This window comes from Passer domesticus, chromosome 1 (genome assembly GCF_036417665.1).
Source record: "Passer domesticus isolate bPasDom1 chromosome 1, bPasDom1.hap1, whole genome shotgun sequence".
In the NCBI taxonomy this organism is placed as follows: domain Eukaryota; kingdom Metazoa; phylum Chordata; class Aves; order Passeriformes; family Passeridae; genus Passer; species Passer domesticus.
Window position 1 is genome coordinate 65,248,622 of NC_087474.1, and position 26,126 is coordinate 65,274,747.

The following is a 26,126-nucleotide window of genomic DNA, read 5'->3' on the forward strand; positions in this document are numbered from 1 at the left end:
GGTGAATCAGAGTCAAGAATGGTCCTTGGAGTGGTGAGAAGGACTCACCATCAACTACAGGGTCAGAATCATATAGAATCATACAATGTATGCCTCTGTAATTTCAACAAGCAACATCCAGAGAAAGCAGGTAAGAAATCTTTAAAGATACTGCTTAGTTGATTTACCTCTGGACAGATTCAAATGGGAAACTTGAGGGGCACAGAGGCTTAAGCCAAATTATCATAATAATCTGGTTCCTGAAGTATGTAACTGCTTTTCCCATATTCAGGAAAAAAAAAAACCAGCATAGAAGATTGACCTCTAGATTTTATCACATTAAACATTGGAGCAATTTACAGTGGAGACATCCCATTTAATAATGGAGGCAATCCTTAGGTCTCCTTCAATCTGAGAATGAAATACAATCCTCAAAAATATTGCAGCAATGTGGATAAGTTTAATGACCTTAAATATTAAACCCACAGAATTCAGTGAAGAAAAACAACTGCTCAGAAAAACCATGCATTCTGACTCGACTACACCAGAAGTTACTAACAGGACCTCTGATACACTAACATTACTATTTTGCTTTGTCAAGAGAAATGTTTGCACACAGAAATATCTATTTTTCTAATGAGAGATGCAGTCAACACACACATCATATTCATAGGCTATTAAGACAGAATACAATGCTTACTCAAGCACAGTGAGCTTCAGAGGCTCTAGCACCTTCTTTTTCCCAGGATGATTCCATGAAAAGTTGGTCTCCATAAAATGGAGGTCTTTGGTTATGTCTATGTGCATATAATACAGGAAAGACACATGTACTACTGCAGGAAAGCCACTTCAATCTGTAAACAGTATCCTTACAATCTACATCACCTCTCTTTCTCCTTTTTTACCAGTGTGAAATAGATCACGTTAACTGCCTAAAGCTAGACAGAGATATTAATGTATTCCTAGAAAAAATGAAAATTATGTATTTTTGCACGTAACTCACTTGTTTGCCAGCATGTTTGACAACTGCCACGATGGCACGGTTCTTCACATCTGTGAATCCCACAGTTGAGTTTACGACCACAAACCAAAGAGCACTTATGCTCTGTGTCCTAAGAAATGGCAAAAAAGAAAAGACAGAATTTAACTATAAGCCCTACTGGTTATTTTTTTCTCTTTGAGGTTCCAGTCTACTTCTAATAATAGACAGACAAAACTGTATAGTGCAAAAAAACAGCTTAGGCCAAGTCTATACAGTTTTTCCATCACTGTATGGATACACAATTTTTAATGAAGATTCTGTTAAGACTTCTATTACAGACACAGCTACAAGGTTTATGCTTCTTCTATTAAGTAATATGCTTTCCCTCTTCATTCTCCCTGGAATCACTGCATTGACAAAAAAGCACCTTTACACTGATTTAACTGCATTTAGGCTGAAATTTGGCTTTACATTTATAATGATACCTATAAAACAAAACTTGCAAAATAAATGCACACACACAAACTTTGTAAGCATAAGAAACACAGCAAATAGAGAATGGAAAGATACAAAAGAAAAAAAGACTGTTAACATCACAACCAGAATTAAACACACATCACATAAAGCAATTTTATAAAACTGCAGGTGCACTTACCACACAGCAAACTTCATTACACTTGTGTCGTCCACATGATCTCTTCTTGTTGCATCGCTTGTCACACATGAATGTAATAGCAGCTATTAAAAAAAAAATCCCCCCAAATTCCTAACTTTTAGGTCTTTGCATATGCTGAGAACAAAACCCATAATTACAGTATTATGCTACGGCTGTTGCAGGGCATGGTCTAGGAGAGACTAACACATGGTAAGCCAGCAAGCAAACTTTTAAATTACTTGCTCTCCCTCACGATTATCCCCATGTGGGCACTTGCCTTCCTTTAAACCCTTATTCAAAAGGATTTTGGAATGCAGAATACATGAAGCTAGTTAATTTCCCCTTAACCTTCACACAAAAGAACAAAGAAAATAGGATATTCTGATACACTGAAGTACCACAAACATCCAATGATGACTGATTAAACTGGGGTGGTTTTAGCTGTTTTAGTCAGCTAAAAACAACTACTGCTGTATGCTCATGAAACTACTGCTAGCAATGAACATCCTTATCACCATAAACAGCTTACAGAAGGGAATCACTTCTGGATTCCATAAGAGCAAAGTCTTCATAGACAAAAGGTCAAATTAGAAAATATGCATATTACTCCCTTATGTATCTTGTAAATAAATACTGCAGTAGACAGGGGTCAATCAAGTCAAGACTTCACTGAGAGGAATTTTTAGACGTTACATCCTGAATACCAAGAAGCATCAAATGGGAACACTCTGCCATGGTCAGATGCAAAGACCAGCTGCAAAGATCACCACCATACAATGTGAAGTAGAATCAAAGCTTGTATTTCCCCAGAAACATAGGCATCAGAGCAAAACTATTACACTGAATCTGAGCTGTGTAAGTTGACCAAAAGTTATACAGGATGATGGGGGAGTAGGAAGGGGATGTCAGCCTATTGAATATGGCAGGTGGTGTAATAAACTCTTCAAAATAAAACAGATATCATCTTTGAGACCAAATGTGAAGAAGTCTTTCCTTATGTAAATGATGAAAGAAAACTAAAGATACATTTCAAACCTTCTCCCAAACATAGCAGCATGACCAGTACCATGAACAAGCAGCAGAAATTACCAACTTGGCATGGAAGCATGGATAAAAGATGCAGTACAGATCAGCTATTTGCCAACTTTGTCAATCAACCCCCAAATTACTATGAGCTGTGATAATTTTTAAACAACTTTACATTATATATGTATCATTATCTTGTACCTTTATTTCTGAGAAGAGCACATGGGATTTCCTAGGAAACAAACAAGCAGCCATTGGATTAAAATAAATGAAACAACTGAAACATACTTATCTAGAAAACACTTGGTCACATGAAAAAAGAAGCACACTCAGTTTTCATGTGCATAACACATCTGTACGCAAAAGTGAAATAAAAACTGGAAAAAAATCCTCAAATCTTTTAACACAGTATTTGTTCCTATAAAGATTCAATACCAATTTTTAAAAAATGTAGTTTTGTATTCTCCACTTAATTCAGCAGTATTAAGTGTCACCATAAACTGAGAGAATCAAGCATGTCCCAAGAAACCAATAGAGCTCTCCCAGAGAATACTGATAGGAGTGCATAAATTTGTGCTTTGACCAACTGTTCTAAAAATGCAAGTCTGACGAAAGAAAGGAAGAAAGCCTAATGTTACAATCTACAAAGTTATACCTAAAGACCTCAACATGAAAATAAAATGTGACGGGTGAAAATAATAATGTTGACATTTGAAGCATTCACCACAAGTTTGCATTCTGTCATTTCTTACTATCACATTTTTCATAATTTATTGTAATTATCACTGTAGTTAACTCTTTTTATAGAAGCATCTTTCTGGTGTGTGAGAAACTTCATAAACTAAATCCAAAACCTCATTACTTTATTTCAAGATTCAAAATGCAATCTAAAGCCTTCTACCCCATAACTACCTTCAGCAAACTTCTAGGAGAAAGCAGTTCCAACCTCTAGCAAACTCTCAGTCATATCCATGCACTTACAGGCATATATATTCAGAAGCCACCTCTACTTGCAGATGATATATAACAGGTCAAAAAAGTCATCAAAGCTTCTGTGATAGTAGCCAAGACTTTCAAAGCTGTGATTACAGAAAGTAGCATGGTTTAAAAATATAACAATTACTAAATAACAATAGCTGAGGACCTGCAGGATCACTATATAAATGTACAAAGAAAAGGAATCAGTAACAATGTAGTCTCTACTAAAACATCTACAAGGAGACTACAAGCTATGAAGTTTTAATTAGTCTGCCTTTCTTCTCTCAGTTTACTCTTGGCAAAACTACCAATTCCTTATGCTACAAAAATACTCCAGAATAATACAGGATTTTGCAGAATGTTTACACTAACAGAACTCTGTTCAAACTCTGCCAAAATACTTTAAAACCTGCCTTCATAGTAAAAGTATGTTGCCACTTCACAGTATAAGCTAGGTACCATCTATACAACACAGGTTCTTGCAGCTAAGGAGCACAGTACTTCTTTATACTTCCTTAGTCCTTTTTCTCCACAGCTTTAAAAAGCAGCAAAGATTACCTGCAGTTACACACTCACCTTTTTTTTGAAGCCACACCTACAAAAAATATTTGATGTGTGAGAACATGGTCTACAGTCTCCTTCGTGGCAAAGGCTTTCACATGTATGAATAAACTCTAGCAAAATGAAAATACAAGTATTAAGAATATAAAAAATCTATGACCTGTAACATCATATTATTAGGAGCATCACTGACCAATGACACTAAGCTTATGCACAGCATTATTATGAACACACAGCTAGACTGCAGGCTCTGCAGTAGTTTTTACACTCATTTTGGTTGAAACTCAAAATTGCTAATAAAATATTATTGAAATTAAATATTTAAAGACCACGTTTTGTTTTCAAAATATTGATATCAAAAGGGTTAGTCTAAGAACAAAGACTGCATCTGTGTACTTTTAACAAAGAAACAGGCGTGCCCTGCTTCCAGAGCAAGGACAGAAGGAAGATAAAAGGGACTGGGGGAGTAAGTACATCTGGCTTAGGAATGCAACCACAGTCAAAATAAGACCATAAAAAGACTAAGCCAGGAGGAGAGTTTTATGGTAATGAGCAATTATAATACGTATGAGATTTCTGCAAATTGTGAAGCATATTATGTAATTTAAGTACGTAAGCAACACACTTGCAGAGAATCGGAATGCGCGATTCTAGGTGAACTTATCTTGCCTGCAGCTGGTACCGCAATAAAGAATGCCTACTTCTTAATGCTGCATTGGTGTTCAGGAGTTCTATTCACCTGACTTTTAGTGACACTATGAGACACTTAGAATACTCTGACACAGAAATTTCCAATTACCATAGCTACCACAAGAAAGAGGTTTGCCACATGTTTTTCCACACGATGGGATAGGATCTGTGCAAATTTTACGTTCAACACATCCTAGTTCCAGTAACTTGCTGAGAGGAGTCTGACCACAGGGACAACGATACACAACTTGTGGAAGTCGTGGACAGAGCTGGCAAGGCTGAGGATGGCATACTTGCTTACAGTTGTGCCTCCCACAATTTAATTTTCTGGGAAAAAAATCAAAGAAACAAAATAGAAAACAAGAAAAATATTAAAAGGGGAATTATCTAAGAGTATCACAATAAGTAACTGTGAATAGAATTACCTTCTTCTTTTTAAAAGTGTAAGTCATAGTGATCTTACTTGCCACATATATTCTGACATGAGAAACTCCCAAAACCGTCAGAGAATTCTTCCTTTGATCCACACAATACTTCTTTAAAGTTGCTTCCACAGTAACACACTGAAAGAAAGCAATATTCCACAGAAAACAATACAAGAGAATATCAGCAACAAAACACCTCCAGCAAATATAAAAAGGTGAAAAGTGAAAAATTGTTACAGTCAATTTTTAGAAGGATAAAGAAGTTGCTCCTCTTTGGATTCATCAATGAAAGAGTTTTGTCCTACAGAAGTTGGAATTCCAGCATTATTTGTTTTGATAAAGTGGTACCATGGGCACAAAAAGTTTATTTATTAAAGCAGTATACATAACAAGTTAATTATTACCTTAAAAAATGAGAGAATTAACTTCTGTATAAACTGTTCTATAAAGTTATTTATATACTGGCATACCTACTGAGTCAATTTAATTTCCATTCAAGACTCAGTTTAGAAAATTTTAACAGAAATTGTGAGAAGCTTGTTGAAATGTACTTTCCTGTGGCCCTGGAATCCCTGGGTGGGCAAGGATAGATTGGATTCAATCTGCACAGGGACCCTCAGCCAATGTTATTCAGCTCTAAATGCAGATGTATCATTGGCCAGAGAGCTGGATGGGGCTAAGACCTCAACAAATCACATGTGTAATTGGAGCGCCTATAAAATGAGCTGGAGGAATAAACTCAAGGCTGTTTGTCACAAGAACTCTGGAGTGTGAGTCTCTGTATCTGACCCACACACTCCATGCACGTTACACTTTCCTATACCTTCTTGTATTTTCCTTTCATTTACTGACTAATTAATTCTTATAATTATAGTAAAAAATTCAGTACAATCAGAGGATAATTCAGGTAAGAAAGGATTAGTTAGTCCAAGGCCTTACCTAAAGCACAGTCAGCAATGAGATCAGACCACATTACTCATGCGTTTTATTCAGTTGGTCTTGAAAATCCCAAGAAAAGAGGTTTCCCTTACAGCTAGTTACATGGAATTTAAGCTCATTGTCTCTCATCCTTCACACATGCATAATCCATCTCTGTCTTCTTAAATTACTTATTAGCTACTGAAAGGCCCTCTCAGCCCTCTCAAGATAAGGAAGTCCAGTATCACCAGCCTGTCCTAATAAGGCATATGCTCCAACAGCCTAATCATTGTGGCAGGATTCCAGCAATAGATTTTGGTTGTGTTAAGGAAAACGTGGCACCTGCCTCTTGGTACTGATCTTTTCCACCCCCATGTTCTCACTGTATAGGGTGGATATCTGTAAAGCATTTCAGTACTTACCTTGCTGTACTGTTAATTGGCAAGGTGAACATTTTCCTGAGTGGCACACTTGAGTACAGCTGTGCTTTCCACAGTTTAAAGTATTTCCACATACATTAGAACAATGAATTTCTGTTGATTGACCACAGCGAACTGAATGACTGTAGAGAAATTACACCATAGCCTGTCAGCTACATGACATCTATACAGTATTTAATAAAAGGGGAAAGGCATTTTCAGTAAAATGCCAAAATCTTCAAAAGGCAGCATAGTATACTAATGAAAGTCTTTAGGAAATAACACTCCTAGTTTTTCCTTGCTTCCCCTCTTCCACCTTACTGAAGTAAAACACCTGTAACAGTAGTTAGTCTACAGAGTTTTTCCTGAAGAAAATGGGGGAAAACAACCCAAGGTAACACTAAAATTTGAACTAATGTATGAACTCATGTATGCATTGTCACAAAAGCAGATATTTCCAATACAGACATCTTTCTGAAGACTTAAACAATCCTAAATCCATTGTACACAAAGAAGATTGGGATATGGGGCTTAACAGTGGGTCATATGTCTATGAAAACAACTGAGTTTTTCAATAAATTGACCAAAAATGTGACAAAATCAGTTATCTTATTTTTTCAACTCTGGATGGCTCACACAATGTCAGTAAAACATGTACTTGAAATCCTTAAGTTGGTGATGCTATGCCATACACCCTGGATGCTTATACAGTACATATGAAATGCTATTTTGAAGCAGGTTTTAAGTATCAAATGTACTATTACAAAAATCAGCAATCTGGTGAAGTAATCTGACATCGGAAAAAAATTTGACATCTGGAAAAAAAAATAAAGTTGTCGCATCTATTAAACTTTTAAATGAAATAAGAAGTCAGAAAAATAACAAAAGAAACCAAACTAAACCAAACAACAACAACAAAACAAAACAAACAAAAAAACCCCAAAAAAAACCAAAAAAAAACCAACCAAACCAACCAACCAAACAAAACACCCTAAACAATAAAAGCAGGTAATATTACTATGGAAGATGAAATTCAGTAATCTACAAGAAATCCATTTTTCTGCTGAAGACAAAGTGCTTTTATCTACAAATACTGCCACAGAAATTGCAGTACCTTCTTCTGAAAAATTATGATTGCGTAGTATTAGATTCAAACTCTGAGCAATAATTGCACAAAACTGAAAGATCTTTTTTCCAGAGCAAGAATGTAACACTGAAATTGGTTTATGGCTTTTTTGGTTCTGTAAACAAACTCAGGCAAACAATTTATTACACCGAATCAGTTCTACATAACTACAAAAAGGGACTCTAAAGACTCAGGCCAACTAAGTGAGGAGTGATCACACACAGTATAGGCAGTACCATATTGCTATTGGCAATAACACTATATGCACCAAACATGTAAGGAAAAGATAGGTTTAAGTCTGGAATGCACTACAGACTTCTCTGTACAGTTTCTAAGAAAAGCACATTATTTTTGAAATTATTATTTCTGAAATTAAGTAATTTAAGATCTTGTTTCATTCGGATAGAAAAGATATGAGCATTTTTCTATTAAATTCTTGGAGTCTTCTAGCAAAATAAAATTAATAAATACTAGTATGAGATTTCAAAATCAAATCAACTTATAGACTGCTCAAACAATTCAGCTACATGTATCATAAATTGACAAGTATTTTTTGTTATTTTTACCTTTTTTCTAGTAAAATTAGAAATAGCTGCATTTTTTTTCAAAAGATAAAATTCTCCAAATCATTTTAACCACAAAATCAGGTTACAAATCAGATTAAACTTTGTTCTGCATATTTTTAATAAATTATAAGAAAAAAAATAGTATATAGAGTTTTTAACTGTTCTTTTGTTTATAATAACTAAACTTATGTTCACATAATAGAAGCATTCTTACCTTGTTTGTCCACATTCACATGTTTTTGTCACAAAGGCTGGGCATGAAGGGCATGGTCCTGGGTGGCACAGACTTAGAAGTAAGTAAAAAAAGTGAATTTAACTTGAGCTTTATTACACTTGCAGAGACACAATCCACCATGACCCAACATCAGTGCATTATCAAAACATTATACAGGACTCCTACACTCACTCCTGCAGAGTGTGAAAGCAGTCTTAACACAAGAAAAAAGAATTTTATTATTACAATTGCATCAGTCTCAAAGACCACTAATGTTGAAGGAAAAACTGCATTCCTGCTGCTGTCAAATCAACAGTACTACTAACAGATCAATTCTGCTACTGACACATTTGATATTTTGCATTTCACCAGCAAACATGCATCAACTCAACTGTGTTCATCATTGGTAACACCCAAAACAATCATCTTATGTCCAAAGCATTAACATATTTATTTCTTCGGTGATCTTAAACACAACAGAGATAAAAACTTCTCTAATAATTTCTTCTTTTGAGCTGGTCGTTTTGTTTTTGAACTCAGCACTTATAGTGCCACCAGTAAGAGGAGTTGCTCCTCCTTCTGTAAGGTAACACATGGGAGACACAGCAAGTCTGCCTCAGTTTTTTTCTTACTATCAAGGGCAATTTCCTGTGGGTGTCATCAAATCCAGTCGTTTACATACCAGATCTTACCTCCTACTTCAAGAAAAACCAGATGTTCCCTATCTGCATGTAAGACCTTAATTGTGCACAGACAAGCCCAGGTTTGTGAAATTATACTTAACTATCTAGTCTGCACTCTTCCTTAGCCAACGCCCAGTTCCCTTCATCTGCAAAAACAGCAGCTCTCATTTGGAGCAATTATTACTGGCCAGAACTGACCAGCACAGACATCCTAGACAAAAGAAAAAACTCAGAAACATCAGAAAACCCCATAAACTCAGACTACACAGTTACATGGTAACTACTGAATTCCTCAAGGACAATAACTATACCTGTATTAATTAGTACACCAGTTACTACAGTCATACGCAATATAGTTGAATCATGCCTCCAGCTTGTCAACAGTGTTCTGGCTTCCTTTCTTCCTCTACCACTCCTCCTACTTGACAATAAAGCCTAACCTATCACTAAACCTATGGCAACTCTAACAGTAAAGCCAAGCAATTGCGCAATAAACCAACTCAATACAATTTAAAATCCCCCATCACATAAAGCAAATCCAAAAAACAAACCACAAAAACCACCATAACCCTCTGCCTTTTACTAGGTCAGTTTTATGACACAGTGAAGAGTTGAAAAGCAGGCACAAGGAAAGGGAGCAAAAAATAAAAACTGGATGGATACACAGTGAAGTAAGAAGACAGCAAAACCACTGAATTATTTACTGTATTGTGGAACTTCAGACAATGAGAATTAACATGAATTTTGCAACATACAAGAAAATCTATCTTACAAGAAAACCTCTTGTAAAAGGACTGTACCACATATTGCACTGTCTTGACTTCCGTCCTCAAAGATCCATGTAAGATTCTAAAGGTTGGATGCCAATTTATGAACTAAGAATCAGATTAAAGTAAATATAAATTCAAAATACTATGATCTAGGTCAAAACTTGGAAAAGCGAGAAGGCACATCATCTTCAGAAGTCTTGTCATATTAAGTTTTTTACCTGGCGTATTATTTCTCTCAACATTCTCATATACAAGCAATGCTAAGATTTCTTTCACAACCTCATTCCTGGCATGCTTTCTGACGATAATGTATCACACAACAGCAATTTATATTGATGACAAATATTTTAAAGTTTTAAGTACTGACTGCAGTCTTATAGCAAGATTCCTTTTGCTAGAACAGTATCAGACAATTAATTTTCAGACATCTGAAAGTTTGGACAATGTATGTCTCTGAGACAGTTTTCTGACCTTTTGTTAATAAGAACAGAAAAATTCTAGTAATGCAAAACCTAATGCTTTGAAATCAAACTTCAGACTTTTGAAATAACTGTTCCTTATGCATCCCTACAGATACACATACAAAAGTCTCTGGCACTATTTAGTTAGATAGACGCTACAGTATGACTATAGTTCTAGGATATACTTGATCCATACAACAACAATTAAGATTGAAATTCAAATTTCATTCAGCACAGAGACATGCACAGGAAGTGCAGAAAATGCTCCTTAGATGATAAAGATGGATGATACCTTTAGAGTTTTAGTCCTGGTTTAGAGGATTAAGCAAAAAACTAAGTTACATGACTTGACAATGTTGCAAACTGAACTCAAAAACGCTGAAGACTTCAGTATTAACTTCTGTTTGATGAATGCAGAGGTTTTTTTAACTGAACCTTCATTACCTATCATTAGCATGGAGAATTATTTTGCAATTTACTGCTGCTCCTCTAGAGAACTGGCATACAAGAAAAGTTGTAAAGACAGATACATCTAGACAGAGGAAAAATTAAACTTCCATTTGCCTTACAGTGAAAATATTAGATACTATAACAGAACAAAAAAGGGACTTCTACTGCTGTAGAAAAGATTACAGTACCAAAGATCTATGAAGGAAGTCCAGCAACTAAAATTTAAATTAAGAGAGATGTGGGAAATGGATTTGTAGAGTTCTCAGGGCCTGACAAAAGGCCCACACAGTATGCATCTGTATGCCAACCCTGAGATAAGAAATGTTGACTTAGAAATGCCATGGAATAGGACAGATATTGTTGAGAGAGAAATAGAGCTAGAAAAAAAAGTTTCAATGGATGGCCTGGCAAATAAGACTAGATACTTTGGAAAAATAGAACTATGAATGATGCCTTGTACTAGGACCCATGACGGGTAGTTTTAGATGATTGGCTTTAAGGCATCTACAGCATGGTGCGGCAAAAAGCTGATAGGCCAAGAAACACTTATAGTGTATTGTAATTAGGAAATAGCTGGCTTCTGATTGTGATGATGTGAATTGTAACATCTGTTATTGTCTCACCCTTCTCATGAGACTGAAAATGGAATAAAAGTTTTAAAACACCTCTCATTTGCCCCATCTCTGGGTCAGAAAAAGGGTATTGTGTGACAGAAAGAAATTTCATTTACGCCTTTGTAAGACCTTTTTCAAATGCTCTCAAGGCCTTGCATAATTTCAGCTGGCAGGGAGAACTTCAGAACCTTAAAAGAAGTTTTGCTTTGTTAAGAAGTTTATTATCAGGAACATTTTAATGAAGGTTAAGCTAGATGTTTCTTTGATGTAGAACCTAACACTGTAAAATAAATGTCAGTGGTTTTAAACTAAAAATGTGAAGAGAACTCACCTTGAGGAGTTATGCATGCCATGGCACAACACTAGCAAAAGGTCTGCAAAGCATTCCCCTTTCAAATAGCTGCTTACCTGTTCCTCAGCTCTGCCAAATCAGCTGTTTATATAAATGGTTACCATTTCAATAAATCTGAGTAAATATTAGAAGTATTACTAAACCAGTTGATGTGCTCAGGCCTGAGCAGCAGGCTTAAGCCAGAGCTGACTTACCAGATGGATCCCAAGCACTGTGTGACTACTGACACACTTAGTATTATTTAGCTAAAAACAGATGACCAAGAGCTTATACCCACTGTTTAAAACCAAACCGCCTGCTTTAGAAACTTTCACATAACCTTCTGTAGTTATCTGCAAGAAATGTATCATTTAAAGAAATGTACCCAACTAACATGAATAGAAGCTTGCTTGTAGGTATTTTAGGGGAAAACCCTCGCAGCCAAGGCCTGGGCTCTGGCTAAGCCCTGGCCCCGGCTGGTCAACAAGTATTCCATCAGATTCAGGTGTTTATGTGCTAAAAATACAATCAAGTCATTCTGACTTGCTGATTTGGGCCTATAAAAGCTGAACCCACTTTCAGGGCAAATTTGGAGGCCTCACCTACGGGTGGACTCACCATGCAGGATTTTCCTAATTGCTGGGAAAGGTTCTCCAGGTCCTCCCTGCGAAACAGAGCTTCCCAGCGACTGCAGACTCTGGGTGACAGTACAGTATTTAGGCAATTGATGATGTATCTAACTTTCTCAATCACTTTCCTTTCTCTCGCAAAGTAATAACTAGGTACACTACCTTGCTTATTTTTGCTTGTTGCTTAGACTCAAGCATGTTGTTTTATTGAATGTATAATTTTACTTTTGTAGTACCTTAATATTCATTGTAAAATAAGAAGACCATTCTTTCCATTGGTGTCTGTGTCCTTTAAATTGTCCCTGTCAATTGGCAGTGTAAATCACCTTTACTTATTTTCATCAAAATGGGGTGCGGTGTTGAAAAGGAAAAACAAAATAGCTTTTAGGATATCTGCAAACAGAATGACAGTTCTGGTTCAAACCTTATCACCTATGGGAAAATGGCACACAGCAAATCCACAATCCAAATAAATAAATGCTTGCAAGAAGAAGTTCTGAGATCATCTAAACTTAAGAAAGAATCATGAAATAGAGCACTCTCTCCAGGAAAATCTCTGCCCAGACATACATAATAATCCAGATTTATCATCTGCATTCAAATACTAGAGCCCTGCAACTCTAACTCCAACACTGATAGAACAAGAGGGAACAAAGTTCCTACTTGCTTTTTAACACAGCAGATGATGGTGGCCTGTGTCCTCACACACACTAAAGATTCCCATATGTGAGAAAGAAGTGTCCAAAATGTGACGAACATCCAAAGCTGGGTAACACTGATGTTGAAAGTGCATTCCTCTCCAGTTCACCATCATAAGTTAGAGAGCATCAAGAACATCCATTATCTTGATTTATATGCCTACTGTTGCCTTACCTCCAGGACTGGATAATCTCATCACGGTTTTATTCATGTGAAACATAAAGTTGAATTATAACATTTTAAAATATTCTACAACTGGTCACAAATTGGGACTCAATTTTCACAGCTTTTATGTAGATCAGACATTTAGAGACTAAGAATTTGTAGCACCCCAAAGTCACAGTATTGTCACTACTCTTCAGAAGACTTTCCAGAAGAGAATGCCAAAGACTGAACCTCTACTGTAGACTAGGACAGGAAAGAAGATAAGAACATCTGCTTCCAAGCCCTACAGGAAAGTTTGTCAGCCAACAAATGGCAGTCAGAGAGTTCTCAAAGTGGTTAAGAAGTCTGCTTATTTCTGACTGGGCAAAAGATATGTCCATGAACATATGCCTCTCCTGAGACGCAGGCCTGTAGCTGGTCTCCAAGAGAATCAGTGTTCTGTTCAGGGTATCAGCTTCCTCAAGAGTAGTGTGAAAGTTGAAAGTAAATTAAGAGAACAACCATGACACTTAAATGAAATAAAACATAAATCTGCATGCATAAATACATAATGCATAAATATAAATTAAATCTAATATCAAAAAGAAATCTAATGAACATTTTCATGTATGGGAAACAAGTATTAAAGAATTATTCTGACATTCAATAAAATGCTGAAATATATTTGAAGCAGAACACATTAAATACAAAGTTCAGAGTAAAGTTCTGAGCTTTAGCAAATCTTGGCAAAATTGTCAGGCGACAATCTGTTTGTTGGAATGGGTGAAGTTTCTGACCAAGAGCAGAAAACTGCTTCTATCAAAAATTTCCAAAACCAGAAATATGAACAGATGTTAAGGACCAACTTCCATGGAAATTGAAGCTAGATAGAATAGGAACAACATATAATTTATGTTTCTGACAAGCAAGCATATTTATACACTGAAAAAAAAAATCAGTGTGTTAATGGTGTTAATTTTATCAATGCAACTACACTACTAAAAAAAAAATCTAATGTAAAAAATCCAAAAATGAAAACAGAGATGCCCTCCTGTAGTGGTCTGGATTTGTTAATTTAAGATTTGCCTAATTTTAAAATTTCCCAACCAATTGTTGTTGAGTGTGGTGGGCTTCAGTGCTGGCTAATTACCAGTGCACTCATTTCCTGCTGTGAGATAGGATTAGGAGAAAGGTAAAGTAGGTTCAAAACCTTTAAAAGGGTATAAAGAAAAATTTATTAAAAGTAACTAAAAGAAAAAAAACTGGTAAGAATCAGAACAAACCCTTCAGAACACTTCTTCTTCCCCCACAACCTTTTCTTTCCCACTGATAAAGTAACGAAACAAAACCTAAAATCTCTAGTTAGTTTATCACCTCAAAAATAGTCTTTCTTTAGTTCACTTAGGGAGAGAAGTTCCTCTTGTTAAGGTTATGGAGACTTCTTCACAAGAGGAAAAAAACAGCTCTCTCATGGCTCTCAATTTTGTCACGAATAAGAGCCGACCAGGGAACCCTGTTATCGTGAAGTCCTTCCCGTTTTAAAGATGAATTGTTCAAAGGTAAAAATTCTCATTATTTATATCTAAAATCATTTTCATCCCTGGGAACAGAGATCTTCTTTCTTCTCCTGGGGGCACAGGACTACCCTCTCTCTGCTAAAACTTCTCATGGGATTACAGCTACTTTAACATCTGTTTATTTTGGCACAGAGGTCTTTACTTGGTATCTATAATTTGAACACTTTCATCTCCCCATAGTTTCCTGTGTTATAAGGAAAAAGAGGTTTTTTTTCATAGCTTACAAGAGGATTTGAGCACTAAGATCAAGGCATCTTCCCCTCCCTCCCATCTGAGACTTAAATCTTCCTTATTGACCATGATGTTTTCATGTTGCTCTTTTACATGCTTGCATCTTGTTCCTTTCTCTCACTCGAGGAAGGATTAAAGCTATGAAAGGGTAACATCCCACCGGGAGCCCAGTTGGGGTCAGACTGGGCACTACAGTAGCAGGAGTTGTAATTTGGGAAGTGGTTCAGATCGAATCTAATCAGCCAGTCCAGAACCCAGCAGCAACAGTACACCAGGTGTCGGGGGTGGCTTCTCCTTCCCCCTGCCCGATGGTTGAGGGCAGCTTCCACGGGAGTAAAATCCCGGCACCAGCCCAGGGCTGCTCCCGGGGATCGGCTGGGCTCCTGGGCTGGTGGGGGGAGGGTGTAGTAGGCAGTCAGATGTTAGCAAGGCCGGCACCATCCAGCCCCGCAGCACCCCCTCTCCCTGCCCAACAGCCGATGTTGAGGGCTGGCAGACGGCCCGGGGAAGAGGGTTCAACACCGCGGCCGGGCCGGCCGGCCCGACCCCATGGCAGGTGCCGCCCAGCCGTGTTACTTCGCTCCTGGCCAGAACGGAAAGAAAAAGTTATCGGGTTTTTTTAGTCTTTAACATGTGTCTTTCACAGACAGGCGTGTCCAGCTTCTCAGTGGTTCAACACACTGTCAGTTATACAAAAAGCTTTTGTCTCACTCCCTAAATTATCCTCCCATTCCAAAACACGACAGCTCCTTTGCCTGTCTTCACTGAATTATACTAATAAAATGTTAGCAGAACCAATCTGAGTTACATATACTGATTAAAATTTCCATGAGGGATTCTGGTTAAACTATCTGATGGTCTCAACAAATAAAAAAATACAAATGCCCTTTTATCCTCAACAGTTTGCAAGATAAAAAAAAAAAAAAAAGAAAAAGAAACAAAAGAAAGAAGTGGTCTTTCAGTTTAAACAAGTAGCACTGATTCCAAATTAATGTATTCACACACTTGCACGTGAATAACAGCACCTGAAAAATCTGGTGGACCACTGGACAAGTTCAAAGTTACTTTCAGACATATTATTTCTTTATTTCAATGAAAATTCTTGAAACCAAGTCAGACAGCTGGTTCAGTTCCTAAAATATGATAGAAATGTTGCTACAACTATTGTAGACATCCTGTTCATGCTCTCATGAACTCACTTTAGACATACCAACACAAAAACACTTCAGGCTTTTCATTTCTTTCAGGCTTCAGCTGAACTATAAACCTCTATAGGTTCTAAATCTCTAAGCATATCCTGGAATCAAAAAATAATCAAATATAGTCTTCAGAAATTTTCTCTAAATAATTTCAGTGTTTATATGATAAACATTTACTTACATGTTGCAAAGATGTGGACAGTCCAAACACTGCCTCTTCTTTCCACAAAGTTCCCCACAGCTATGTGGAATTTCATTTCTATTCCATTCAGGATTATGCACCTTACCTAAACCATGTCAAAGACAAAAGATATTTATTGTTTTGAATAGCGGACTGCATTTGTGAAAAACATCCTACTGAAGAGAAAAAATGGTACTTTAAATACTGGCGAGTAGTCTTCTTTGACAAAAAAATTACACAAATGTTTATGTTATTCTGTACTGATACATATTCAGCTTTTTTAAAAGAATGTGCCATTGGAATAGCAAGCTCCAGAATATTCTTTCCTTCTGTACTCTCAATCAGCCAACATGCAGGTAACTGATACAATAAATTAAACTGATAAAATACATGAAAACTAAAAGCTCCCTGCAGTTGGTCAGGCTGCACAGTAGCTAAGAAAACTGAAGGGTGAAACTCCCTTGCTGTCTCAATGCAGCAGGGAAGGAAAAAAAAAAGGAACAAAGTAAAAAGATACCAATCCCAGAAAGTAAGGTCTACCTGACATGGTGATAGGGAACAGGGAATTAAGTAAGTGGGTGAATTATGAAAGTCACTTCTATAAAAAGAAGCAGATTCTATATTAATAAAAATATTAAAGGTCAATGAATGTTAGCTTCAAGTATTCTATATTTCAGATAAGCACTAAACCATATTTTCATTAATCTGAGATATTATCATGAAATCTCATAGCTCTAAGTGCACGGTCAACAGGGTTAAGGTTAATTGCCATCATTAACCCTCTCTTGGCTTTCTGCAAGAGAGGAATTAAATTAACAGTGAAGCAATTGAGCCAATGTTGCAAATTTGAGTTGTGACAATCAAAACCAACAAGAAAATGTATTTTGGCAACACAGTCACATAATTTTAATTTTTTTAATATACCTCTGTATATTCCACACTATTAAGTTAGAAAAATATGAACAAACACTACAGATAGCATTTATTCACCTGAGTTTCAATTAAACTAATTGAATACCCAGGGAAGTCCCAAAGATCTGAAGCTTCAGAAGAAAAATAAGACAGGAATTTCCTCATGGGTGAAAGCCTGGAAAAAAAATCACACTTAACCACACTCAGCACACAGCTAGTACTTTGCATCAAATACAAGATAGGTGTGCATAAGTGACTGATCATGTCCAAATTATATATTATTAATGTAAAATTATCTGCAGAAGATTGAACTCTTATGTTACTGCATGGTGCTCTGCGAGTAATAATTCTGAAGACAATAAAGTTCTTACTGTAGATCTCCTAAACCGTGAAACCTCTTTCAGATAAGGAGAATTTCTTCCCTATTTAACAGACAGATGTCCTGTCTTTTTAAAAAGTCTAATTTTCATTTGATCTAATTTTCATTCATAGTTCATTCTGACTGTATTATTATCTCTAATAACTGAATTATTATCCTTATATTAAAATTATTATCCTTATATTAAAATGTCACACGTTGTAAAAAAACTCTGCATTAACTGCATCGCACTGTTTCTAACTGATTCACTAACACATTTAGATAAAAAGATAAAACTCTCTTTTAGCAAATCTTGCTTCTTTAGACAAGTTTACTGACACAGTTTCTGTCTCAAATTCAGAACATTCTGTTTTCTAGAAAGTGAGGTGAAAGTTTCCAGTGACTCTGATTTAAGGAAAAGAAAGCTATGTGAAAACAATACAGATCACAGAAGTATAGACTCCAAACAAAACTTATTCATATCTATGCAATTAATAACATAATTTCTCCTTTTTGTTTTATATTTATGGCTTGGTGAGTGCTGTACTCATGCCATTTACCTTTTTTATTAAACACATATCTACACAGAGGTCTGAAAAGCCTGAATATTTTTTCCCTATTTAAGCTCCATGTGTCTCTGACCAACATAAATCACAAAACTGCTAAATCAATTTAAAGGTTTAGGTAGTTGTATCCTTGAGTTGTGTATTATTTTGGTCTTGCCACAAAGACGTAAACATGCAGGTTATTCCATTCCTTCTATGGAAGGAAACCTCACAAGATACCAGCCAAAATCTATCATTATTCCATAAAAATCACTATTTCTACATAATGATGTGAAAATATTTACCACTTGGGACTTATTATTTTATTTTCATTTTTCAAGCAGCACATGTATGATTCTCTGTGCAGCCACCTTCCAGTGTCAATAATTTTTTTTTAAAAATTGATTTTCAGGCATGTAAGCAAACAACACTGAAATTCGTATTAAGAAAAAGGAATCAAAATGACAAAACTGTTTTTCTTTGCAAAAGCAAATGAGAAACTCACCACAGAAACAAGTGTAAGTTTTAGGAACTTGCACAGAAGCATTCTGACAAGCTGGACATCTCCAACCGCCATTGCCATCTGTAGGTAATAAAAAGACAAAAAGGACTTGAAATAAATAAAAGACCTAATCTGCAAGCCTAGAATAAGTTCTTCTACTTTGTTTTTTAACACAGTTGCAAATAAATTAATTTTTACACTTACATAGAAGCGGTGAGAAAACACACTCATAAGAGTACATTTTATACAGTATCAACATCAACAGAGCCATGGTATTTTATTTCAACAGGCTACAACCTTTTATTGAAGCAAAGCCAGATTTTAAACTCCCAATTTTTCTATTATCATATGCTCTGTTATAACACATGCAGCTAGAATACAGACAGACTTCACCATATCTAAAGCTGTGAAAGAAAAAAAGTGTTAAGAGAGGGAAATTGGTAAGGAATACATAATTGCATCACACAAATCACTACCTGTACTTTCCTTTTCAGTATCCTCTCATGAGTTTATGTGTTTTGTAGAAGAAAAATTTAGTGTTGCCTCACATTCAGAAAAAATCAGTGTTATATAAACCGAATAATCTAATTTATTAATTTACATTATTCTTCAAGTTGTTATTTTAATAAATAGTAGTTATCTTGTTTCTGTGTTTCAGGAGGGTGCTTTAGCAATACAGGAAAAACAGTAAAGTGGAAGAAAAGCAACATTAATTTTCCCCAATTCATACGTATTGTGCCATTAAGAATATGGGTGTGAGAGCGCTACTGAACACAAAAGAGGTCACAGACGAGAGAGGTATGTTTTTATATCTATATATAGATATTGAAAAGAAAAAAACTGATTAACATGTTCCGCCTCTCTTAACTGAATCAATTCAGTGCTGGTAAATTAATAAACCTGTGATTTTAGAACTATTCTTCACTATTAAGAAATCTGACCATAATTCATGATAACTTCATGTTATGAAAGCAGAAGAGACTGCAAATAGGAAATTCTGCCTATGACAAGACAACTGCAGTGCAACTAGAGGCACACCTTGGTTCACCTTCAGCTGGGTTGAACAACTTATGTTCCCCATCATAATGTACAACGGAAATTATTTTCACAAATTGAAATTATTCAAATTACAGACTGCCATGACAGTCTAGAAATGCAAACCTAATGCATGTCTGTTCTTTCCAATACTTCATGCCTATTCACAGCCCTCTTTATCCTGGCTCATATTACTGTGCCACCAAGACTGCTGCAGAGATCTGTACGATTATAGGCTGAGCAGCTCTACAACAGTGGCACAAGGCATATACTCTCATGGTCAAGACTGTTATGAATAGAAAGTTGTATTTTTTTTGAGTTTCAGAGTTAAAAAAAACAAGTCAGACCTCTTTGGTTTCCCTGCCGAAGAAAAGCTCTTCAATTACCCGTTAATGGCCGGTGATTAACTATTGTTCCCCTGATGCTGGCCGCTTGCCAAGAAGACACCAGGACAGACCCTCCAAGGTAAAGAGAATGGGCAGTGACATCAGAGCCAGTATGCAGATGAGAAATGCATTGCGCCCTGAATTTTTACAGTTTTACAGTTTTTACAAGAAAAACCCCTAAAATCACGAGCCAACAAGTGACTTAAGTGACGTCTAAGGATGGGAGCGTAGTCCCGTACGTGCTTGGACCCTTTTGCTTCTCACCCTAACCTGAAAAGATACTGATTAAAGAGACACCCCGGAGTGTTAAACAAACAAGCAGGAATCTACGACTCTCCTGTGAGGACAGAATCCCCAGCTCTGCCTGCAGACCAGCGGACAAAGCTGCATCACCCTCCTTCTCCATGCCACGCCTGGGAGCAGCGGCGGTGTGGGCGCAACCCGTCGATTTCTCCCCACCTGAGCTGATTCTTCTTAATAAAGGCATTAAAAAGGAGAAAGATCTCCTGCCCATTTATTTCAAAGACCAATCTGCATTTCCTGACCAAGACTTTTTTTCTTTTGACAGCTAGAAACTAAAGGAACTCAGAGAAGCGACTCAGAGAGAAGTGTAAGGAGGAAGGCAAAAACAGGCAGCTGACAACTAAATGGCATATTTACTGAGAAAACTGTAAGCACCTTATGTGGCTCCTCCTAAAGCCAGCACACTAAATACTACAGTATTGCCTATGAGATTACAGTATAGTACATCATATTTAATTACAGTATAGTACATCATATTTAATTCCAGCATTAACAATTTCTTTCATTCTTATTCCATGTCATGTTTGCAAAAGCTGTGAAGTCTACTCTGAAAGCTTCAGGAGGCTAGCAGAAGACCTCTCCTATCAACAACTCTCCTGAAGCTGGATACCTAGTCCTCTACAAGCAACAGTTTCTCCAGAGTATAGTGAAGGTCCCCAAAAAATAGAACCTATTTAAAATAGCCTTGGCAAGATATATTTCCTTCTTCATTGTCATTGATTATCTTTCATCAAAGCACATTAATGTATGTTCACCCACAAGGGACATGCATAGTTGCCTTCCTCCAAAATCAGGAGTAATAAGTTTTGTTCCAGGATTCAGGTGCAATTAGAGCAGTATAGAATGACAGCAGGATGGCTCCTGGCATACACATTTGTAAGAAGTGGTCCTGTAAGTATTCCTTTAAAATCCTGATTACTAAGAAAAGTGAGAATGAGGATGATCCTACAGAAAGAACATTCCACTTTCATGAATCTTCTCATGAACAGAGGTGAATTAGGCAGAACTCCAACCAAAGACATCACAAGGACAGTTGTCTAAGCAGAATCAAGACACCTCATTCCCTTCTACTAGAGATTGTTTTAGTAATTGCTATCCTCTCCTTCCTTCTGGGATAAAAAAAACTCCTTACTTGAAATTATTTACCAACATTTTTATTAACTTCTATTCCGATCACTGAAACTCAGAAGTTTAGAAGTGCTATGTTAGAGGCCAGCACTGGACTGGTACGGATCTGGTACACTTGGAAGTGGAGCCCAAGGGCAGAACAGAAAGAGACAGCTGTAATAACTCATATTTCTCCAATCCTTACAGTCAAAATTGAAGATACCAGTGAAACTATCTTCCCTACAAAGAAGGGACAAAATTACTTAAATGTTTGCTCTATCAATATAAGGGCACAAGTTAAACACCACTTAAACATCAGTTTTTAAAAGAAGCAGAAGAAAGAAAGGGGCAAGCGACAACAATTCCCCCTTAATAAACAGATCTTGTGTACAGTGCAAGTATTTTTTGTCAGATTTACCTTAGCTATGCGATACCTTAAGGTCACATTCCTTCAAGAAATGTTAGTAAAATGCTTGTTGCCTTACAGGAAAGAATCTTTCCACTTGATGGCAAAGTGATGCCCAGCAGAGCTTCTCCTCCTGACCAGGATATCTCTAATGTTAGGGATATGATAGAAATTCGTGCCTGTGAAATATAGATATATGTATTAACTATGGTATTAAAGGGGGGACCAAGGTGTAATCCTAGGATGAGGAGACCACAGCTGGCTGACAAGGGGGAAAGTGGCATTAACATACGAAGGAAACTCTGCTGCACAGGAGATGGTCATTCAAGGTGGCATGTACCCGAGGACACCCGGTGATGATGGCCCATGAAGATACATATCCCAGATAACCAGGGCCATCAGCACCTGCCATATGAATATAGGAGTCCAGGAATCAGAGAAGGAACATCAATCCCTTCCCTGACGGGGTTTTGTGCAGCTTCGAGTAAAGAAAAGAACCAACATGAATATGATAAATTTTGAAAAGAGACAAAGGGACCCCATAGGGGTATGGCCTAGTAGACTCTCTCTCTTCATTTGAATAAAGTTGCAGGACTCCTCTGTCTCCTTTATGGACACTGGCTTTTCACAGCGTGATTTTCCACACAGTAGTGTTATAGGTAATAAATGATAAAGCCGAATTAATAAAATAGGTTTTCTTTCGTGACCAAGATTCGGACTCTGATAGCCACAATCAAAGAGACAGTGCTGAGCCGGAACTCTACCGCTTCGGATCCCCTCTGTTCACAAAGGCTGTCTTTGTCCGGGTAGTTTTTATACTGTTTTTTCCACCTGGGGCAGAGTTTCTCTTATTCTTTTCGTGGCTTCACATATTCATGTAGTCTCCTTTCTCTGTGGTGGGCTGGACAAAACCGTTTCTGGGAAGCGATGAATGCAGATCTTCGAGTTACAGGAACCTGTTATCTGGCTATCTCAATCATAGATGCTTATCGAGTATTCATCGCTTGGATGTTTCCTAGACTGTCCCAGGAAAGGGCCCATCTCCACACAGAGCCACATCATTTTGTTTGTTAATTAGATCTTTCTCTCCACTGCCATCTGTGGTTTCCCAATTTGTGAAGCTATCTCTCCCCCACTCCGGCTTGTGGGTTTAAAACTTTAAGAATTTTTCTTACAAGCATAATTTATTTCATGTATATTTCACATATGCACAAATTATTCCAAATCATATACTACAGTAGGGAGTCAAGTGAAGCACCCACTGGCCCCCTCCAGCTGTCCACTGTGAAGGGCCTCCCTTCACAGCTGTTGAGAGTATAACTGCTAGAGGGTCTTGTGAATGGCAGGACTAGGAAGGTTCCTTAACACACCACAGAGCAAGCAGACCAAGAAGATAGCAATGCCTTGACTCCCCATGTTATGAGTAAAAAGTTATCCATTTTTTTTAAGGTTGCAGAGTTAAAACAAGTTAGACCAGTTGCTGTTCAGTTGAAGGTTAGCTTCATGCTGCAGTCACATACTGTTGAGAGTTTTTCTTCAATTGCCTGTTAATGGTTGGTGATCAGCGTCATTGTCCCCCCTGCTGAGTGGGCAGGGAGTGACACCGGACCCTGCAGGTAGCAGGGGAGGGGTGACATCAGAGCTAGTATGCAGATGAGAATGCATTTCACCAGATTTTGCAATTTTCCAGGAAAAAAACCCTAAAAACAACAAGCCAGCATGGAATTAAGAGACCTAAGTAATGTCTAAAGGTGAGGAACTTAATCCAGTATCTGCTAAGATCCTTTTTACTTCTCACCCTAACCTGAAAAGATGCTAACTAGAAAGAGGACCTGGAATGTTAGACCAAAGAAACAGAATTCCCACTACTCCCTGGAGGACGGAAGCCCCAGCTCTGCCTGCAGACCAGCGGACATCATCCTCCTCCTCCATGCCACTACTGGGAGCAGCGGCGGCGCGGGCGACCTGTCGTTTCTCCCCAACCTGAGCTGAATCTTTTTAATACAGGCATTAAAAAGGAGAAAGATCTCTTGCCTTCTTTATTTCACCCACAGATAATCAGGAGATTCTTTCACTCGCCCTGGCCAAAACAGCTGTCATTTTTCAGGTGACTGTCAAGAAGAAGGCAAAAAAATTTCTGATGGAAGACATCTTGAATATAGCCAGAGAAGGGAGATACTGTAGAGTGTGAGAAGACTTTGTTACAGTAACCTAGTTCCAGAACTGGTTTCTGGAACCTAGAAATGTACACCTAAGACAGTTCACTGCTTCTTCCCATCCAAGTATATAGAGCCGTAAGAACATTTTATCACACTGACATGGTAATCTAGAATACTTCCCTTTCCTTTTCAACTGCACCTACGTTTACATTGATGCCAATCTGACGGCCTGCTCTGGATCTCAAAATTCAGACAATAACACTGGCATTACATGAGTGAGTTTGGAATGAGCAAAACATACATATAATGTGTTAATAAGCACAAATTATAAAAGAGAGCTGTACTCTTAATAAAGTGTGTATTTTTACTTACAATAAACGTTCTGTCACATAGTGTCCCAACATTTAATTAGCGTTGGTGTCCCAGGACTCCCATCCTGGTAATGCCTTGCTTTCATTAATACCAAAGCTTCCCCTTGCTGAGCATTGTGCCTTGTCCCCAGAGGATCCATACCTTCTTTTCTCTTGTAACAGACACAAGTCACTATTGTTCTGGAAGATGAAACTATATGAGATCCCCATGAGGGATGTTACCTACTTCATCCAAATATTCAGGATTTCTCTGATCCAATTCTGTGATCACAAAAAATTTGAGAAATTACGCACACACGCTTTCAGTCTTCTAGTATGAATCACAGAGGTTAAGAGCTGCTGCAAGGCCCTATAATGAGGGCAATTTTCACTGAAACACCAGTTGAAGGATAGCATCTTTCCTCTTTTTTTCCCCCCCTTCCTTTTCTTTCTCTTGTGGGATTTAGTTCCATTTGTTTCTAAGAGAAAATAACAACTGGTACTAAAAGAAACAAAAGAAATTACCAAGGTGGGAGAAGAGTGCAGCTGGCTACTCTCTTACCTGAGGAGCTTTCTCTTGGGAAGGGCAGAGATACTGCAAGATTTTGACTGGGGGGCTGTGGGGAGGTGGTGAGCAGCTTGGTTTAGCCCATAGCTCTCTCTCACTCTCAGTATTGGAGGACAGTTGAGCTGCTTACTGTGGGGAGAATTCACTGCCACCAGAGTGCCCAGGCCTGCACTGGGTCTTCCTTATTGTGGGTGAGCCTTTGCTCATAAGAGCAGCCATTGAACTGGGAACTTATTAACACCTGATCTGATTGGAAAGGACCCTCACCATCTATTCAGGTGCCTCAGGTGAAAATCCAGGACCCTGACCCCCTTCCTGGAGGGTACGTCTCTCCGGCTCTGTGTAGCAGTTGCTATGGAGAACTCCAGCTGCCACTGACCAGCCCCACTGCCGCCTGCCGCAGCCTGGGGCTTTTTTGCTACACTCTAACCCTGCACTCCAAGTCTAGCAACGCCTAAGTTTTCTGTTACATTTGTTTACCACCCCAGGGGGTGTGCTTGCTTCTGCCATCCCAACTGCCACTCTGAGGTTCCGGCTGCAGCAGACTTCACCATCCAGCCTGTCCTCCATTACCATGTCAGGGAAACACAGTGGAATCTGCGCCACAGCATCTCCTGCAGCTGCGAGGAAATCATTGCACCTGCCCTGCCGGGCTAGGAGCCAACAGTGCCCCTGCCAGCTGTGATCGTAACTACAGCATAGGGGAAAGTGCCTGAAGCCAAGAGAAGACTGTTACTGGGTTTCTGGTTTTTTGCTGTGCTGCTGTTGTTGTTTGCTTTGTTATACATACTAGTATCATGAACTGTTATTCCTTTCCACATACCTTTGCCTGAAAGCCCCTTAATTTCAAAGTTATAATAATTCGGATGAAAGAGGGTCATACCCTCCAACCAAGGATCCCTCCAACCAAGGGAGGTTCCCGCCTTCCTTGGCAGACACCTTTCAAACCAAGACACACTGCTGCAAAAACATAAAATGAATATTCAA

The 26,126-nt window shown here is 37.8% G+C and overlaps 1 protein-coding gene across 9 annotated transcripts in view; it reads right to left on the minus strand.

Annotated features, from left to right (window-relative positions):
• The window catches only part of NFX1 (nuclear transcription factor, X-box binding 1), a 129,430-nt gene that overhangs the window by 84,206 nt on the left and 19,098 nt on the right, over positions 1–26,126 (minus strand). For all 9 annotated transcript variants that reach the window (XR_010362900.1, XR_010362901.1, XR_010362898.1 and 6 more), the window contains 10 exons: positions 18,829–18,906; positions 16,509–16,614; positions 8,540–8,611; positions 6,637–6,776; positions 5,335–5,434; positions 4,981–5,198; positions 4,197–4,294; positions 2,844–2,874; positions 1,617–1,699; positions 983–1,091 (listed from right to left, as the gene is read on the minus strand). Coding sequence is in view for 4 of the 9 variants with exons in the window: in XM_064421426.1 (XP_064277496.1) it covers positions 983–1,091; positions 1,617–1,699; positions 2,844–2,874; positions 4,197–4,294; positions 4,981–5,198; positions 5,335–5,434; positions 6,637–6,776; positions 8,540–8,611; positions 16,509–16,614; positions 18,829–18,906 (1,035 nt within the window). In the remaining 5 variants the exon portion in view is untranslated. The remainder of the gene's footprint in view (positions 1–982; positions 1,092–1,616; positions 1,700–2,843; positions 2,875–4,196; positions 4,295–4,980; positions 5,199–5,334; positions 5,435–6,636; positions 6,777–8,539; positions 8,612–16,508; positions 16,615–18,828; positions 18,907–26,126) is intronic.